General features: G+C 41.7%; 1 protein-coding gene across 12 annotated transcripts in view; it reads left to right on the top strand.

The window, feature by feature from the left end:
* GBF1 (golgi brefeldin A resistant guanine nucleotide exchange factor 1) overlaps window positions 1-20,700 on the top strand; it is a 323,893-nt gene that overhangs the window by 276,941 nt on the left and 26,252 nt on the right. For 8 of the 12 annotated variants that reach the window (XM_077454491.1, XM_077454487.1, XM_077454486.1 and 5 more), the window contains 2 exons: window positions 12,376-12,581; window positions 18,030-18,180. In XM_077454491.1, coding sequence (XP_077310617.1) covers window positions 12,376-12,581; window positions 18,030-18,180 — 357 coding nt within the window. The remainder of the gene's footprint in view (window positions 1-12,375; window positions 12,582-18,029; window positions 18,181-20,700) is intronic. The other 4 variants (XM_077454489.1, XM_077454497.1, XM_077454490.1 and 1 more) reach the window with 1 other exon arrangement.

Raw genomic sequence — 20,700 nt, 5'->3', positions numbered from 1 at the left:
TAGAATTTGCAAAGTGAAGGATCGCTATCATGATGTGATTTAAAGTGTCTTGACACACTATGATTGGGAAAACCTTTCTTAATATTTGTGAGATGTTCATTAATTCTAATTCTTAACTGTCTAGTAGTTCGACCTACATACTGTATAGAGCATGGGCATTCTAGCACATAGGTTACATGATCCGAATTACATGTGATTAATGGTTTAATTTTGTACTCCATCTTAGTGACTTGGGATTGAAACTGAATAACCTTTTTTGATGAGCCGGATCTTCTGGTTAACTTGCAGGCTTTACATCTAGTACAATAATGAAAACCGGATCCATCAAGAAAGGTTACAAGCTTTTTAGGGGGGTCTGGAACATTACGGGCTAATTGATTTCTCAAACCCGGTGCCCTTCTGTAAATTAATTTAGGGTTCTGTGGAAATATAGATACCAGATCTTTATCTTGCTGTAAAATGGGCCAATACTTTTTAAAAATAGTTTCTACTTGTCTATACTGCCTATTGAACCCTGTCACAAAGGCTGTAGCTCCTTGGTGCTCTGGTTTAGCTTTTGATACCAATAAAGTTTGTCTATCCATCTGTGACACCTGTGTTGCAACTTTCTCTAGAGTTTTTTGGGAGTAGCCTTTTTCTAGAAACCTACTGGTTAGAACCTGAGCTTGTAAATGGAAATCAGACTCCTCCTCGCAGTTCTGTTTTAATCGCATATATTGTCCTTTTGGAACTGCTCCTATCCAGTGTGGGTGGTGACAACTATGTGTGGGCACATACCCATTTCTATCTGTGACTTTAAAATAGGTTTTGGTGACAAACTTGTTATGCTTTTTAGTAATAGTGAGGTTCAAATAGTTCACTTCCACCTTGCTGTATTCGGCTGTGAACTTCAAGCAGTATTGATTACCGTTCATTTTATTCAAAAATTCCTTAAAACTCTCCAAAGTACCTTTCCAAAAAAGAATTACATCATCAATATATCTTTTATAGAAAATAAGGGATTTATTCATGTTTTTATAGATGGTTTCTGATTCCCATCTATTCAGAACATAATTGGCTACACTGGGAGCATAACGTGCTCCCATGGCCACTCCTGCTATTTGATTATAATACTCATTATTGGCCCAGAAAAAAATGTTACTCATAGCAAGATCAAGGCCTCTAATCAAATAATTTATCTGAACCTTCTTAAGTTTGGATTCTTTTGTTAGTGCCCACTTTATTGCTGTGAGTGCATCCTTATGTTGGATATTAGTGTACAGTGACTCAATATCCACCGTAATCATGATGGTGTCTTCTGATGCTACTAAATCCTGTAGAAGTACTAGCAGATCTCTGCTGTCTTTCCAATACGAAGGACTTTTGGTCACTAGTGGTTTAAAAAAGCCATCTAGATATTTTCCCAATCTTGCAAACAGGGACTCCATCCCGCTTACTATAGGTCGACCCGGTGGTCTCTCATTATTTTTGTGTATTTTTGGCAAAATATACATTACTGGAATTTTTGGAGCATGTGGTATAAGGTAATCAGCTTCCTTTTGATTTAAGATGTCTTTTATATAGGCCCTCTGTTACCCAATCTGTGAGTAGTGTTTTTAATTTTAGAGTCGGATCACCGTTTACCCGGCTCATCAAAAAAGGTTATTCAGTTTCAATCCCAAGTCACTAAGATGGAGTACAAAATTAAACCATTAATCATATGTAATTCGGATCATGTAACCTATGTGCTAGAATGCCCATGCTCTATACAGTATGTAGGTCGAACTACTAGACAGTTAAGAATTAGAATTAATGAACATCTCACAAATATTAAGAAAGGTTTTCCCAATCATAGTGTGTCAAGACACTTTAAATCACATCATGATAGCGATCCTTCACTTTGCAAATTCTATGGGATCGATAAGATTTCAAAACATTGGAGAGGAACAGGGAAATATCAAAGAATGAAACAAAATGGATATATAAATTAAAGACAATGCAGCCTTTAGGAATGAACATGGAGCTTGATTTAAATAGTTTTTTGTCCAATGATTAAAATAAAATGATTTTTGCTCTAGAGCTTCTCTTTTCCCATTTTTAATTTGAAATTTTTTATCTTATGATGTAGGGTTTTGTTTTGTTTTTTCCATACATGTATAGATAAGATTATTGCTAAATATTTTTTTAGGAATGGCACTAATATATCTTATAAAAAGTGTAACTAATTATTCAGGTGTAAAAACCATTCTCTGTTCAATGAGTGGTATCAGATACTTTCACCTATAGACTGACATCTAGAGGTTAATCTTGTAAATTACAAGAAAGCAACTCCCTCTCCTTTCTTTTAATGGGAATTATTAGACAGGATTATTATTATTATTTTTTTAATTTTTACTTTTTAATAAAATTTTCGTTATGTATAGTTTTTCCCTGTGATCTAGGGTGAACTATGTCTAGTTTTTATTTGCTAGTTATGTTTTATAAACAATGGATATCTATTAAGCCTTGAGTGGGACTGAGGCTGCATACTAAATTAAGTGTTTCTCTATTGGTCTTTTCGATCGATCGAGACACCATAAAGAACGTTGACTCTGTGACTAGGTACGCTTCCTGATGACGTGTCAAACGAAACGTACGTCGAGGCGGTACCTAGTCACGTTCGTACACGTACAGTTCCGGGACGTTTTTGGTTGTCGGCTGTTTCTTGGTGGAACGCACGCCCTACACAACGAGGAACTACGCATCCATTACGAAGCGAGCAGCCCCAGTGCCAGGTCGGGCACCGGCATATGTAAGCAGCCATTTGGCCTTATGTTTTTTTTTTTATTATTATTAAATGGTGTCACGCTATGGATTTTGTTTGCTCTCCTTTTTTTATGACCTGTCTGAATCTATGAGGAGAAGGTTTCTTCCATAAGAGGTCCACATTATTCCATGTGAGCAGGGAATTCACCTGCATAAGCCTATTTGACTATCTTTTTAAATAAAGTAGTCAACAGCATCTGGTAAGAAGACACCTTTATCTTCACAATTGGGGTGTTTTCTGTGTCCAAAATTTTTGGTGAAGGGACATGTCACAACTTTGTAGAAGATTTCAGCCACCTTCTGGCACATGGATTTAGACGGAGTTTTTCACTGAATAAATCACTGCCTTGGACTGTGGATATAATTTTTTTTTTTGTTTTTCTAGTATCCAATTGGGACTTTATTTATTATTTTTTATTGTATTATCTATATTATCCATTTCTTTGCAACCATTTGTTTTTTAATTCATGGTGATAGGTTGTCTATTACTTGAGGTGTTCTATGATTATTAAATTTCACATTTGTAATTGACATTTATATTTATATTTTTTCAGCGCCCCTACTATTACCTTATTTTCACTAAATTATATATTGCTCACACATGCCATGGTTATATGTGGAATTGCACCCCAAAATACATTTTGCTGCTTCTCCTGAGTACGGGGATACCACATGTGTGGGACTTTTTTGGAGCCTAGCCGCGTACGGGACCCTGAAATCCAAGCACTGCCTTCAGGATTTCTAAGGGCATACATTTTTTATTTTACTCCTCACTACCTATCACTACCTATCACAGTTTTGAAGGCCATAAAATGCCAAAATAGTACAAAACCCCCACAAATGACCCCATTTTGGAAAGTAGACACCCCAAGCTATTTACTGAGAGGCATGTTGAGTCCATGGAATATTTTATATTTTGCCACAAGTTGCGGGAATAGTACAAACTTTTTATATTTTTGCTCAAAGTTGTCACTAAATGATATATTGCTCACACATGCTATGGGCATATGTAAAATGACACCCCAAAATACATTCTGCTGCTTCTCCTAAGTACAGGGATACCACATGTGTGGGACTTTTTGGGAGCCTAGCCTCGTACGGAACACCGAAATCCAATCGCCACCTTCAGGATTTCTAAGGGCGCAAATTTTTGATTTCACTCCTCACTACCTATTAGTTTCGAAGGCCATAAAATGCCAAAATAGCACAAAACCCCCCCAAATTACCCCATTTTGGAAAGTAGACACCCCAAGCTATTTGCTGAGAGTCATGTTGTCTGAACGAAAAAAAAGATTGATCGGTGGGTATGCCCACCATTAGAATACTTCCCTTCATCCACCCACTTCTAATGATGGACATACATGCACCATTTATATATGCCGAAGCATGGGGGCATCCTCCCGCAAAAAAGTTATGCCGCATACACACGGTCGAACTTTTCCACGGGCAAGCATGCATTGGAATTTCGACCGTATGTACGCGGCATTAGGAGCAAAATCGCTCCTCCACCCCTTATGCCCCCATGCTTCGGCATATATGCTCTTTTTTTTTAACTGTAGTGGTGAAAACACCTCCTACAGTGTTGGAGTCGCGGCTTTATGTATCGTGGGAGCAAACGCTGTTGCTGTCGAGATAAATAAATCCACGCTGCAACTGAATGGCGTACCTGCTAAGCAAATTATGGTTAACGTTAAAACAAAGTAACATTACAGTATAACAGTAAAACCTTACCATACCTGCAAAGCAAATGCCAAAAAAAACTGTAAAAAATAAAACATTTTTTAACACAACCTGTGCCTAAAATATATATATGCCGAAGCATGGTGGCATCCTCCCGCAAAAAAGTTATGCCGCGTACATACGTTCAAACTTTTCCACGGGCAAGCCCTCCGTCCGAATTTTGACCGTATGTACGCGGCATTAGGAGCAAAATCGCTCCTCCACCCCTTATGCCCCCATGCTTCGGCATATATGCTCTTTAACTGTGGTGGTGAAATCACCTCCTACAGCACTGGAGTCACGGCTTTATGTATCGTGGGAGCAAACACTGTTGCTGTCAAGCTAAATAAATCCACACTGCAGCTGAATGGCGTACCTGAAAACATGAAAAATGGTTAACAATAAAACACAGTAAACAATAAAGTATAAAAAATTAGAGAGAAGAGAGAGAGAGAACAATAAAACGACAACTATTTTTGGTTTTTATATTTTATATATTTTTTTTTTTATTATTTAACTTTTTTTTTTTTTATACACTTTTTTTTTTTAACTGTAAACTGTAACAACTGTAACATTGCGGGTCTCTCAAAATGCGATGGCATCTTGGGAGACTCTGTGTTAGTGTGCCTAGCCTGTGAAATGCTGTACCCTACACTAATACTTCACTAGTGTGTGGTAGCGTTCAAAACACTCACCAAGGCAAAGACCAGGATTGCCAAGACAGCGTGGACAATAACAACGGGTGTCACGCCTAAATCCACGCTTGGTACAGACACGACATCTTTTTTGGGGGGCTCGTTGGGTAGGGGTACTCGGGATGGCATAAGAATAATGCCTCTCATGCAGCCGGCTTACTGCATTTGGTTGGGAATGGTGAGGTGCAGAACCGTCTGGATACAGAAGCTCTGTGACAACCTCTCTTTGGAAGAAAAGAAAGGTTAAAGTCCCGCCTGAAGTTTTGTATAGCACAAAAGCATTCAGCAAAGCCAATTGAAATAAGTAAGCAGACACTTTTTTGTACCAGCGTCTGGCCTTACGGGAAGCTAGATACGGCGCCAACAACTGGTCATTGAGGTCCACCCCTCCCATATTTTTGTTATATTCGTGGACAGAGGGGTTTCTCCACAATACCAGTCGCCGTAGAAATTTGGACAGTCGTGTCTGCATGAAGGGAGGTAAGAACGAAAACATTCTTATTATCCCTCCACTTCATAGCGAGCAAATTATTACACCGATAACAGGCTCTCTCCCCCAGCCTAAGACTGGAATCTACAAGCCGCTGGGGAAAGCCCCGGGGATTAGGTCGCACGGTGCCACATGCTCCAATCTGATTATCAAACAAGTGACTAAACAGTTGCACGCTGGTGTAATAATTGTCCACGTACAAGTGGTACCCCTTTCCGAATAAGGGTGACACCAAGTTCCACACTATCTTGCCAGCGCTTCCTATGTAGTCAGGGCAGTTCTCCGGCTCTATGTAACTATCTTTACCCTCATAAACCATAAAGCTCCATGCATAGCCTGTGGCCCTGTCACAGCACTTATAGAGCTTGACCCCGTATCTGGTACGCTTGTTGGGAATGTACTGTTTGAATGACAAGCGACCAGTAAACTTAATCAGGGACTCATCAACGCAGACAACTTTTTCGGGAGTAAACAAGTCTGCAAAACGTTGGTTGAAGTGGTTTATGAGGGGCCGATTTTTTTTGTAGAGCCGATCGTATTCTGGGTCTCCACGATGACGACAAAGTTCATTGTCACTGAAGTGCATGAACCGCAAGATCTGCTTGTATCGTTTCCTGGACATGGAGTTAGAGAACACGGACATGTGGTCAGTCGGATGCGTGGACCAATAAGCCCGCAACGTCCTGAATTTATGTGTGCCCATGTTGAGGGAAAGGCCCAGAAAGGTCTTAAATTCGGAAACCGTAACTGGTTTCCAATCTCTGGCAAGGGAAGGCAACTGGGGATTAGCGGGGAAGTGTTGAGCAGCATATAAATTGGTTTGGTCCACAATAGATCTATAGAGATCTTCCGTGAAATACAGAGAATAAAAATCAAGTGGCGTAAAATCATCTGTATCCACCTGAATACCGGGTTGGGCAGTGAATGGGGGAAGTACTGGTGCTGCAGAAGTGGTGGGCACCCAATCAGGATTGGCGAATTCTGCAGGAAGGGCACTATGGGAACGACGGGCCTGTCTTCGTCTTCTTCTTGGTGGCAGCGGGACACTACTTGTGCTTGCCACCTCGCCAGCTTGAACTGCACTTATGGGACTCACCACGTCACCACGTGATACTGCAGTGCTGGATGTACGTCCAGGGTGTACTAGGCCGCTGGTGCTTGCCAGTTCACCAAAAGGATGAGCGGCGCTAGTACTGGCTCTATACTCCATACGAGGGACTTGCGGTTCCTGCACCTCAACAACATCAGAAGATCGGGGTCGAGTACGCCTGACGTTAGCAGGGACCTCTTCTTCATCGTCAGAGCTATCTGACATGGAGGCGCTGTCCTCTACAGGTTCGTATTCTGAGCCTGAATCTGACAGATCAGTGTCTTCCTCTTCACTATATGTCATGCTCAGAAACGTGTAGGCCTCTTCACTAGTGTACCTTTGCTTTGCCATTTTGGGCTCTAAATTTAGGGGTACACTAGTGAGACTCACAGGTAAAAAAGCACCTAGCCTGTCAGCGACTGTATAAAACGCTACAAAAAAAACTGTTAGCGATCGCAGGGATCAAGCCTGACTCTGCGAACGCTGCAGTTATGTGTGTTGTGTTTTGTAAGTAAAAGTGATCGATCAATACTGCACTTGGGTGGGCTGGGCTGGGCGGAGGGGCAAAACGCAGGTGCTAGCAGGTATCTGGATTGATCCTGCTAACAATGCGTTTTTTTTAGAACCCTAAATTGCTGGGCACGCTAGTATAGATCTGATCAGATCAGATATTGATCTGTTCGGATACTATGCCACTAAGGGAGGTGTATGCTTTGCGCGTGGGTGTTAGCGGTACTGGAACTAACCTAGCACTGCCTGGGGCGACGCAGACCCTTTCTGACCCTAAAACCGAATTGATATCACCCGCCGGGTGATCAGGGGGTTAAACCTTTATTAGGTAATAAATGGCGGGTGCCCTGATGCTATAAAAAGCGAACTACCTAGCCAGCGTCACCCGTAACACTTATACGGTGATCACTGGTGAAAGGGTTAACTAAGGGAAATCGGGGTTAAAACCTTTATTGGGTATTTATATGGGGGTACCTGAAGCTTTATAAAAACCTGACGGGGAACCTAAATAACTAACTGGCTAACCAGCGTCACCAGTGACACTTATACAGCGATCGCTGGTGAAAGGGTTAACTCTAGGGGCAATCAAGGGGTTAAAACCTTTATTAGGTTATAAATCGGGGTACCTACCACTATAAAAACCTGGCGTTGAACCTAAAAAAAACTAGCTTCCTAGCGGGACCAGTGACACTAATGCAGCGATCAGAAAAACGATCGCTTAGTGACATTGGTAAAAGGGGGTGAAAGGGTTAACTGGGAGGGCAATCAAGGGGTTAAACCTTTATTAGGGGGGGTAGGGGGCTACCCTGGACCTAAAGGGGCCTAACACTAGCTGCCCTGACACTTTTTACAGTCACAACTGACACTAAATGCAGTGATCAGTAAATAAATGAACATTGCAATTAGTGACACTGTGACTGGGGGGGGGTGACTGGGGTGAAATGTGTGCCTATGTGTACCTATGTGTCAGTGTACTGTTGGTGCACTTACTTGTATGTCTTCACTCCGCACTGTCCGGTCAAAAAGACCGCCACGAGGAGTGTGACATCACTTCCTCCTTCCTGTATTTACATTTTCACAGGGGAGGAAGCTTCTCATTGGCCAGGAGCGATCGAGAGGGGATGGCTCCCCTCATCACGGATCGCTCCTGCAGTGAACCGGACCGCCGTATCCAGCGGGAGGGGGTCCGATCGGACCCCCCACCTGCTGGAAGGCAGGCACGTACATGTACATGCTTGTGCCTGCCTGTGCCATTGCGATGACGTACAATGACAATACGGCGGTCCTTAAGTGGTTAAATACCTTCAACTATGCCATACGTTGCAGGCTCAGATTAAAAATGCGTTCGTTTAGATGTAGATCCTATGCCACTTTTAACCTCTCTAACGGGCTACTGAGAAAAAAGGCCTTTATATCATCTTTATATGGCCAACTAATGTCCAGTCTTCAGGATGTACCTGATTGGCCAGTTAGGAGAGGGTGGGAGAAGGATGTAGGAGTTCAATCGGATGATGATTGGTAGCCTATTCTGGAAAATGTACCCTCTGTGTCACTCATCTGCACACCACCTGATCCAGCTGTTCACAGGATATATAGGTCTCAGTTAAAGCTGTTTAAAGTGGAGTTCCTCCCCCAAAAAAAAAAATCATTAATGTGCATGGAAAAAATAAATGTGGAGAAAATGTTTTTTTTTTTTTTTTTTTTTTTTTTTTTTACTCATACCTCTAATGCTTGTTGCTAGGGGGTCCTGCATAATCTGCTTCCTTCGGCGCCTGGGCTCCTGATGTCCTTTTCCTCAGTGCAGGAAGGGAGATCTGCTCTCCCCCTCCCTCTAGGCCAGGCATGTCCAAAGTCCAGCCCGATTTTGAACAGCCCGCCTAGTTATCTAAACATATTTATCTTTTGTGGCCCCCCGACGATCTCCCAGCGCTGAGGCCACAAAAGATATATAGTCTGGCTGTCTTGGAGGGAGGAGGCGGGACGATCGCCGTGCACACAGGAGGAGTATTTCCTGTTTACACGACAGCCTGCAAGAGGAAGACCCGTCTCCGGCGCTGCCATTGGACGACTGTTCTGTCCATCAAATTAGGCAGGACTTTCACTTAAAGAAGCCACTGTGTAAACAGGAGAGTCTCCTGTAGGATATCTTTGGTACTCTTCCTGCCCCCTCCATGTCCCTTCCAAGGCTGCACTGATGGCACATGGTGAGTGCATTCCTGGCAATGGTGGGGCTGCATTTCTTGCAATGGTGCGTGCATTCCTGGCTAATGGTGGGGCTGCATTTCTTGCAGTGGTGAGTGCATTCCTGGCAATGGTGAGTGCATTCCTAGCAATGGTGGGTTCTGCATTCCTGGCGATTTGGGGTCTGCAAGATGGGCACTGACCCTTAATTTTAAGTTTTTTTCCTGAAACTTCCATCTTAAAGTGAAAGTGCCTGTTATACGCCAATAAATACAGTATATCCAAATAATACGCCTGAGCTCATCTCTTTACTCACACGCAGCCACAAAGGCAAGAGAATTCTTGTTGGGCAGTATATTAGTGCTCGAACAAACACACTTAGACCGAATTTTAAATGGTTCAAAGAATGTCAGGCAAACGGGTCAGCCCTCGTGCATGTTTACTTCATCAAATCTGGCCTTCTTTGAAAAAAGTTTGGACACCCCTGCTCTAGGCAATCATCTGGGACACGTGACAGGTTCCCGATGAGTACGTGGCCAGTCACAACTCACGTATGCGCAGTGGGTACCCGGCTGTGAAGCCACAGCTGGGCACCCACAGTTAAAATGCTGGCGCCACTGAGAGGAGGGGGAGAGGAGCCGGGCTTCTATCCCTCGCAATGCTGGACCCTGGGACGGTTAAGTAACCGATTATTAAAAGCCAGCAGCTACAGTAACTTGTAGCTGGTGACTTAAAATGTTTTTTTTTTGTTTTTTTTGGGGGAACTCTGCTTTAAATGGGGTAGGAGAGACACTTCGGAGTGCACGCGTTGTCAGCAATCTTCTGCAGATTTACTTTATATGCTGTGGAAGTGTCACAAACTGGTTAGGTATTGGCGTGAGGTGGTGCCTACAATTATCAGTGCTTTTCTTACGCATGTTGATCTGGACCATAAGATATCCCTATTGGGTTGTTTTGATGAGGAACTGTGTATCTGAAACAATAGTACCTAATGATTGTTGTCTATAGCACAAACTTATTGCCATGACATGGTTGTCACCCATCCCTCCATTATTTGAGGAATGGCGTTCTCAGGTAAATGATGCATACACTTTACAAACTGGGGGCCATGCCTAGCAGCGCCTGGTCTGGCTACATTATCACTGGTCTCATTCAGGTTTATGGAAAGTGGATAACTCTGGTGTGATGCAAATAATTTTGGGTTATATCGATGTGTACTAAGTAATCTTGCAAAAATTAACCAAGCAGCTAGGTAGAAATATGTTGCTTAATACAATCAAAAGATGGTTGCTTAAACATGAGAACTGAGCCAGGGGAGGTAGAGATTCTGGAAGCATGAAGGTCATGGTGTGACAGTCATGATGTTAACCTATGATGGTATACAACCCTATACATATAATCTCTGAGCAGTCCATATTCGAGTGTGTGTGTGTGTGTAAGACTATGCTTATGTAGGGATGAATGTCTACATATACGTGCAATTGTAATGTGTAATTGCATATGAAATGTCAGTTAGTGTATTATGCACTTTTTTTTTGTTCCATTTTCATTTTGGTTGTATGTATGCAGAAACAAAAATTTCAATAAAAATTGTTAAACAAAACACTCAATGAATGACAATATCAAATGCAAAAAGATATAAACACCTTACATCCATCCCCGTTTAAAGTGGAAGTAAACCCTCCTTTCGTTTTCGAAACAGAATATGGTTGGTAGTACCCTGTGAGGCACCTCCATCCCCATTATACTTACAAATACATAGTTTTGTCCATTGGGACTTTAGATGAAGTGCCACTTAAAGTGTTACTAAACCCACAACCGTAAAACCAGTCTCTGTATGCAGTAAAGCATGCATGTTATACTCTCTGAGGAATCTAAGGGGTTAATCCTCTGCATTGTGTAAACAGGCTTTTTGATACTGTCTTCTCTGATCCTCCCCCTTTTTTTACTGTCCCCAATCCATCATGCTGAGCTTGGTCTGTATTGCTATAGCTTTTATTTTTTTATTTTTTGGGAGGGTACATGTGTTCAACACAGGGCCAATCGGCAGTGTGCAGACAGTCAGGGGTCATGCAGCCTCATAAACTTATAAACGGATACTGATAGAAATCACAAGACTGTCGGATACGGCTGATGATTACTAAAATAATTGCAATTTCATGTTTTGTGTACTGTAGGAGACCAGATATAATGAATGCAAGGTCCTGGGTTTAGTAACACTTTAGGAAAAGATTTTTCAGTCAGTACAAAAATCCTATGTTTAATTTGTTTTGATTATGAGAATGAATACACCATGTCCATTTGTTTCATTTGTTCAGGTGTATCATCTTTATCTATAGGCATTGTTGAGTCAAGATCTTAGGCTTGCCTGTTCAAATACATTGAAAAAGTCAACAAGAAGAAAATAATTTTCACGTTTAAAGAATGAACCGTGTTTGTTCGTGCCCATTCACACAGGGGCAACACGACTTGCAGCGCGATTCACAGACGCGATCTGCACACGACTTCAGCAGCGACTTGCAAAACGACTACTGTATAGAAGTCAATGCAAGTCGCCTGAAGTCGCCCCAAAAATAGTACAGGAACCTTTTTCTAAGTCGGTGCGACTTGAGTCGCTCCTATTAGAACGGTTCCATAGTACAGAACAGAGTGCGGCTTGTCAGGCGGCTAAGTCACCTGACAAGTCGCAGTAGTGTGAACGGGCACTTAGACTGCAGAGTGTTTTCATTGTTACTATTTGGCTTTAAAATAAATGGTGTTATCACAAAAACACTATTTGTTTGTGGGTTGTTAATGTTTCAAAAATGTGCCATAGACACACATTTGGATCAGATTTTGATCAGCATTCAGATAGCTCTAATCCCTTTAATGCCAAATGTATCTCTCCAAATTGTGTGTTTTTAAAGGGTACAAATCACAGGATAAGAGAGCGAAGAGCCATAAGTATGACAATAAAGCTAGCCGTTTCAAGAAGAAAAATAAAGAGAAAGAGAACACATTGCGCCGCTCAAGAGTCTCCAACCAGCGCCAGTATCGTTCTCACAGCGATGATGAGGAAGACGAGACTGTGCCAGCTAGTTACCACACTGTGTCATTACAGGTTAGTCACGACGTAAGTATGGCAGGCCTTTCCTCCTCCTTCATATTTTCCCTTGTGTGCTGAATTAGACAAGACAATGGGGACTTCTTGATTTCTTCAGCAAATTGTTACCTGTGTTTCATCTTTGCTGAGACATGACTTTTCTGCTGATTAACAGATCTGTTGTCTTCAAAGCATTTGTGCTACTTTTCTGAATGGGTCTGCCTCTTCAATAGAACTAACAAACATTTTTATAATGTAGCTGATGACATTGAAATACCTTCTGTTCTTAGAAGGCAATTTTATATTTTAGTGAGTTTTTTTTTTTTTTGGTTCCTTTTGGCTCACTTACCACAACCTAACTTGTTAAAGTTGTATGTCATAGGTGGCTTACTACAATCAAGTTGTTTGGGGTCACCCAGGGGCTCTTTATTTGTCAGAGCTTCCAATCCCTCCCTCTCTTGGTGTTAACCAAACATTTATCACTATAGTTGGTTGGACAAGATGTTCCAAAAACCATGACGGCTCCAAAAGCAGACAGCACATTAATGGATTTTAAATATTATAAGCTTAATTACCTACCCATTGCTCTCAGGAAGGCTCTTGTTTTTATTGTTGACCACTTTAATAGAAAACTGCACTTAAAAGTAGAACTATACCCATAACAGGTTGATAACAGAGTTTGTTCTTTAAAAAAAAAAAAAAAAATCGACATTCCACATTTAATATTTAAGCTACCAAAATTAGCGTGTGCTGTAAATTGCCTCCAGCATTACTCCTTTTTCTGCTTTCTGCAAGCTGCTATTTTGTTGAAGCCTAGAGCAGTAATTTCCTTATTCAAAGCTCTGCCCCTCTCCTAAAGCCAGCCATAGCTGGAATCTCTACCAGTTCAGCATGGACCGGCTGAGATTTGAATCATGTATGAGCTGACTGATTGTACCCAAGTTGATCGACCTGCCAACTTGAGTACAACCCGCATGTTGAATTTTTCATGCGATTTATTGCCATCAATTATAGTCGCTAGCAATAATCACTGTGTGCTCTCCCGTGGTTGCAGGAAAGATGAGTATACCATCTACTGTCGGCTTTAGTCTCAAAGGTTTTCTGCAATTAAAAAGTGTGCATTTCTAGCCATTATTGTGGGTCTTGGCTCAGCTGGAGAGGAAGGCTACAGAAGTTTTACAGTGTTAAAGTTCATTCATAGTATTGCCCTACCAGGAAGAAAGGAGAAAATATCAGGGACATAAAATAAAACACTATCCTTGTAAGTTGAAAGGTTCAAGGTTTTTTACCTTTTTTTGCATTCTTTTCTGTGTAGTAGCCCCCCAATACTTACCTGAGCCCAATCTTGATCCAGTGATGTGCATGAGAGCCTCGGCTCTCCGGGGACTCTCCCTCACTGGAGCTGAGCCAATGGCTCCCACTGCTGTCAATCACCACCAGTGAACCAATGAAGGGAGCGGGGGTGGGGCCAAGCCACGGCTGTGTGAATAGACATACAGAGCAGCGGCTTCTTTGGAGCGCTTCTGCTTGGGTGCCCCCATTGCAAGCTGCTTGCTATTGGAGCATTCAACAGGAGGGAGAGGCCTGGAGGGCTGCCGTGGGACCCGAGAAGAGGAGGATTGAAGCTGCTCTCTGTGCAAAACCACTGCACAAAGCAGATAGCATGTTTATTTTTTTTATTTTTGTTTTTTATTCTTGCTTTTAATATCACCTTAATTCTTATGTCTTTCTGACAGCAGAGTTTGTCCTGTCACTTCCCCCGGCCTTTCTTTTCTCTCTCCCTAATCCCTCAGCACAGTCTGCCAATTCTGTTTCCTTTGCCCTAAGCTGCAGTAAATCTTTAGGCTGTCAGCTAGTCAGCCTCTAGTGACGCACAGTGCCGAGAATACATGACATCTGAGGCTGTGTCACAATGCATTACTGGATTTTATATACAGTGGATATACAGAAGCATCTTCCCTTTAAAACAATCACTTTGTTGCTTTGCAGCCTGAAATGAAGACACACATTTTTTGTTTTATCCAGCTTTATTTACTAATGTAACTTATAACATCCTAGTGAAATGTATAACCCCAACCTCTCAGAAAAAACAAAAGCAGAATCGCTAAGTTGGAAAAAGGATTACCACCCGCCTAAAAATGACTTGTTAACTCAATCAGGTGTAGCTAATCACCTTCTCAGTGACGCACAAAACTATTTGACTTTCAACTATGATCAGCTGTGGTCATTTTGATTAGCTCAGCACGAGAAAAGATTTTCAGGAGCATTTCAGTCCCTTGTAGTGCAACTTAAGCAAACGACTATGGGTTTCAAAAAATGTAAAGTCTTTATCAATGCCTAGAAGCACCGTGAAGTCTATTAAGACTTGGAAGGTACTTAGTACACCACAGACCCTCCTGGGATCAGGACGTCACTTCAAACTGGATGAAAAAAACAGGACACTGGTGAGGGAGGCTGCCAAGAGGCCTACAGCAAAACACTGAAGCAGTTGCAGGAATTTGACAAAGAGTGGTTATTGTGTGCATGTGACAACAATATCACAAATTATCCACAAATATGGCTTGTATGGAAGGGTTGTAAGAAAAAAGGCACTCCTCAAGAAAGGCCAGATGCAGTCAAGACTGAACTTTGTCAAAACACACCTTGAAGATTCTGAGGCCACATGGAAAAGGGTGTTAGGGTTAGATGAGACTAAAATGGGATGGGGCAAAATACCATTGAATTCTCGAAGAAAATCTGCTGCCCTCTGCCAGAAAGTTGTCAATTGGGAAGAAGGTTTACCTTCCAACATGGTAATGACCCAAAGTATATAGCAAAAATGACCAGTGCTTAAAAGAGAAAAAGGTGAATGTCTGTTTTTGATTGGCCTAGTCAGAGCCCAGACTTGAGCCCATTAAAAATCTGTGGAATGACTTGAAGACTACAGTCCACAAACAGGTACCATTGCGTTTAAATGAACTTGAACAGTTCTGCAGAGAAGAGTGGGCAAATATTGCAAAGTCTAGATGTGTAAAGTTAGTAGAGACATATCCCAACAGACTAAAAGCTGTAACTAAAGCAAAAGGTGGTTCAGCAAAATACTGACATAAGGGGATGATTCTGACATGTTGGTGTTCCATCTTTCACTTGGCTGTTATAAGTTGCACTGAGTAAATAAAGCCGGATAAAACAAAAACGGTGTCTCCATTTCAGGCTGCAAAGCAACAAAATGTGATCATGTTAAAGGGGGTGATTCTTTTCTATACCCAATGTAGTTATACATGTAAAAGGGGCCAGCATGAAGTAACCTATCAGGGCTTTAGTTTCTAACTACAGTTCCAGAAATACAGTGCCTGCTGTTGTCAACATCTGGATGCTAGTTGCCTGGCTGCTTTGCTGACTCTCTGGATTCATGCTTTGAGTCACTGAGACTGCAAGAAATGTGGCGATTAGTAGTGATGACAACCAGGTAACCAGCATTTTCTGTAGGAGAGCTCTGTAAAGGTAGTATCCAGATTTCTCTCATGTAACCAATTCTGACTTGACCAAAGTGTTCTAAAGAATGATTTGCATGGCTTCACCTACTCTTCTGAACCGAAAACTATACCACTTCTAGATTTGTCTGGAAATTGATGGCGGCATGCAAATAACTTCTCTTATGCCGCGTACACACGATCGGAAATTCGGCCAGCAAAAGACCGATGAGAGCTTTTGGTCGGAAAATGTGACGGTGTGTATGCTGTATTGGACTTTTGCTGATCGAATTCCCACCCACGAAAGATTAAAAGCAGGTTCTCAATTTTTCAGTCGGAAAACGTTCTGATCGGAAATTCCGACGTGCAAAATTCCTACACATGCTCAGAAAAATTTGACGCATGCTTAGAAGCATTGAACTTAATTTTCTCGGCTGGTCGTAGTTTTGTACGTCACCACGTTCTTGACGGTCGAAAGTTCAGCAAACTTTTGTGTGACCATGTGTATGCAAGCCAAGCTTGAGCGGAATTCCGTTGGAAAAACCATCCAAGATTTTTCCGAAGGAAAATCTGCTTGTGTGTACACGGCATAAGAAGTTCTGTACTACATGCTGTATGTTTCTTTAGTTTTCATTAATTGTCCCTGACTGTGAGATGAGGGAATGACAACAAGACAGAGTGAACAGTTGGGTACATAGATGGGAATATGCCATGCAGACACCAATGTCAAGCCTCCATTTATGCAATGATAGAGGTCTTAATGATTCAATAAGGAGCATCATTTATGTGCGTCTTTATTTCTGTGATGTTAATCACCTTTACTCTTTTTGGTGAAGGATGCTTGATTCTTTGTGACCGTTTGGTGTGAAATTTATAATTCTAAATTATAAATGTCCTTTCTTTCTGGAAATTGTTTACTACTATCTATGGAGCTGCTACTTCCTTCACTTTGAGGAGGACATGGCCTGTATAATTGTAGGTTATATGAGTGAATGTGTGTCTTGAGCTTGTGAATTTTATTCCAGTTCAGTGTTAAACAAATAAGGTAGACCATTTCCATCCAGGATTAATTGGGGCTTTGCAGAAGCTATTTCTATGTTTTCAGCAGGAACATATCTACAATTGAGGTTTATCCACCCAGAAACAGAAAATTGTGGATTAAAGGAGGAAGGACTGTCGGGCATTTACATCATCCCTTGCTCCTACTCCCTTCATGTCCTCTACATGACTGTTGAGGTGGTCATACATATTCCTGTTCAAATGCATCACTATTTTAACAGAAAAGCAGCTGGAATTACTATTCTTCCTTTTATAGGAGACATATAATGATAAAAATACAGGGATTACTATCCCTGACGATAATAAATGATTGGCTGATATGGTGGCCCAATAACTTTAATACTTTGAGTCGGTGACCCAGAACAAGTTTGCGGATTAGCAGTCTGAGAAAAGTCAGCTGTCCTCATCAGCATTCTTGGTCAGGATCAGTGATTCAAAGTATTGCTGCCAGAGAATCAACAGTACAGACCAGCATGTAGCATTTTCAGATCACAGCTTCCATGTTTTTTTTGTTTTTTCATAGCGCACAAAACAGTCTTGAGTAATAATCCATAGCTCGTAAAAAACGCATGCCGAAAAGCCTTGTTGGGGGCCGTAATCTGTAATTTTAGGGCCCTTTGCAACTGATTCGCTTTTGATGCATTCCCATTTACTTGCAATGGAAGTTGCGCTATTAAACGTGGACTTTTCTAACCGCAGCTGCAGTGTGAACAGTTGCGTAGGATTTATTTAGGCATCGTTTTCATGCACTTTTGGCAAAGCACTGCAAAAGCACACCAATCTGAAAGGGGCCTTATGTTTGTGGGATAACTTTTATTTTTAATTACGCAACTGCAGTAAAAAGGAAATGCAGATGCACTGTTTATTTATAGGACGACTGTAGTAAGCAATACATGTTACACAGGCATATTCCTAACTTAATTTTACAGATCTTGCATATTTGATTTATTTCTTGTTTTGATTTTAGCTTCTTGACTTGATGCACACACTTCATACAAGAGCTGCAACCATTTACAGTTCCTGGGCAGAGGAACAGCGCCATCTGGAGACTGCAGGAGAAAAGATCACAGCCGATGCTAGAACTTTGTGGTCAAACTGCTGGTGTCCATTGCTGCAGGGTGAGAAACGTGTAATGGTACAGTGCTAGTAAAAAATAATCTTTTTAGAAATGTTCACTTCTTCTAGCTGTATTCTACACGGTAAAATAAAATAAAATTTTTAATTTTATTTTTAGTAAAGAAAACCTTTCTGAAGGTCTCTAATAATCAGTCATATGTTTATTGCTATTTATTTCAGGTACTTGTATAGCGCCGTCAATTTACGCAGAACTTTTACATATAGATTATACATTCACATCCATCCCTACCCTCAAGGGGCTTACAGTGAACCATGTTCACTTTGTGGCATAAGCTTCCCTATTTTATTTTAGAGGTTTGGTGCATTCATAGTTCCTTTGTGTGTGCACACACAGTACAGCCGTAACCTGTGGTTACAGAAAAACTTGCTCCGTGTATGGTCTGCATTGCCATGCATGCCTAATTGAAGATGAGATTCTTTGTTGGTGGGAAGAGGGTGTTAGGAGGAGTCATACGTTTTTAAAGGCTCAGTCACGGTATTGCATTCCAGTGACAGGCTGCACAATAATGAACCTATACATAGGAGTGCTTTATTAATTTCATGTGTTTTGATATGTGCAGACAAAACTTGGTGCCTGCTCTGCAGGGATGGATACTGGAGCTTGTTTGGAGTGTGCCTTAAATGCATCTTTGTATATCTGATTTCGGCTACCTGTAGACATGATCCAGATGTTTTTGGAGACACTAACTTCATTAATTCAGGGTCCCACCCTCTACCCGGCAGCATACTGCTTTTTGCCATGTGAAAAAGATGTCTGGATCACCATTGTTTTTGATAGAAAAACTGCATAGGGTGCCAGCATCTCTCCTCCTTCTCCAATATCTTTTTTTTTCCCATAAAAGTAAATATGCCTTCTGGCCGAGCAAGGCTGTCACGGGTAGTCTGCTCAAGTCTACATATCCAACTGCCGTATGAAATCTATGGGCAGCTTTATTTAAAGGGGTTTTAAACCCACAAAGTTTTTCACCTTAATGAATTCTATGCTCTGTCTGTAGTGCAGTAGTCCCCCAGAGCCCCCCTTACTTATCTGAACCCGATCGTTCAATCGATGGGGACGAGCATAGCCGCTCCAGCCACTGTTTCGGGTCCTCATTGGATAGATTGATAGCAGAGCAGCCATTGGCTCCCGCTGCCGTCAATCAAATCTAGTGACATGGGTGTCTGGGGCGGGGCCTTCTCGAGTGCCCCCTTGGAACGTGCATCTCCAAGGGGGCACTCGAAGGGGGAGGAGCCAGGAGCGCTGATGGGGACCCCAGAAGAGGAGGATCAGGGCCGCTTTATGCAAAACCCTTGCACAGAGGAGGCAAGTATACCATGTTAAACAAAACAACAAAAAAAACTTTACAACCCCTTTTAAAGAGGTTGTAAACATCAGACATGAAATATGAACAAAGCATATCCCTCTATAGTGTGTACTTTTCTCAATCTAGAACAGTGGTTCTCAACCTCAGTCCTCAAGTACCCCCAACAGGCCATGTTTTTGGGTTTTCCTTTACTTTGCACAGCTGCTTTAAATTAATATTAATGACATAGTATTAATAAGAGCTATATTTTCTAAGGGACGTTACCAAAACATGGCCCGTTGAGGGTACTTGAGGACTGACGTTGAGAACCACTGATCTAAAAAAAACAAGTGTCATTACTGTCTGCTGCCTCATTTCTCTGCTACATGCATTAGTCACTTCTGACAAGTTTTCTTGACACCAAGAGAAAAAATTTGACTGGGGAAGGATCTCCAGAACACAGCCTGTGATTGACATAATAGCATCTTGCAGTTGCTGCATATTTGTCGGCTGCACATCCATGATACCAATCTCCCATTCCACCACATTCCAAAGGTGATCTATTGGATTGAGATCTGGTGACTGTGAAAGCCATTGGAGTACAGTGAACTCATTGTCCTGTTCAAGAAACTGGTGGTGAGATTTCACCTATGTGACATGGTGCATTATCCTGCTGGAAGTAGCCCTCAGAAGATGGGTATACTGTAGTCATAACGTTTTTTCCAATCTTTTATTGACCAATTTTTGTGAGCCTGTGCATATTGTAGCCTCAGTTTCCTATTAGCTGACAGGAGTGACACCCGTGTAGTCTTCTGCTGCTGTAACCCATCTGCTTCAAGGTTCAATGTGTTGTGTGTTTAGAGGATGGTATTATGCATACCTTGGTTGTAATGAATGGTTATTTGAGTTACTGTTGCCTTTCTATCATCTCAAACCAGTCTGCCCATTCTCCTCTGACATTGAGGACTTTTCTACCACACAACTGCCGCTCGCTGGATATTTTCTCTTTTTCAAACAGTTCTCTGAAAACACGTAAGATGGTTGTGCATGAAAATCCCAGTAGAACAGCAGTTTCTGAAATACACAGACAAGCCCATCTAGTGCCAACAACCATACCATGTTCATAGTCGCTTAAATCCCCTTTCTTCCCCATTCTGATGCTTGGTTTGAACTTCAGTAAGTCGTCTATCTACCGTAGATGCCTAAATATATTGAGTT

This window comes from Lithobates pipiens, unplaced genomic scaffold, assembly GCF_037356315.1.
Source record: "Lithobates pipiens isolate NorthernLeopardFrog02 unplaced genomic scaffold, aLitPip1_a1.2 Scaffold_25, whole genome shotgun sequence".
Lineage (NCBI taxonomy): Eukaryota > Metazoa > Chordata > Amphibia > Anura > Ranidae > Lithobates > Lithobates pipiens.
The sequence above is the reverse complement of the archived record's forward strand: the minus strand, read 5'-3'. Positions and strand labels throughout refer to the sequence as shown.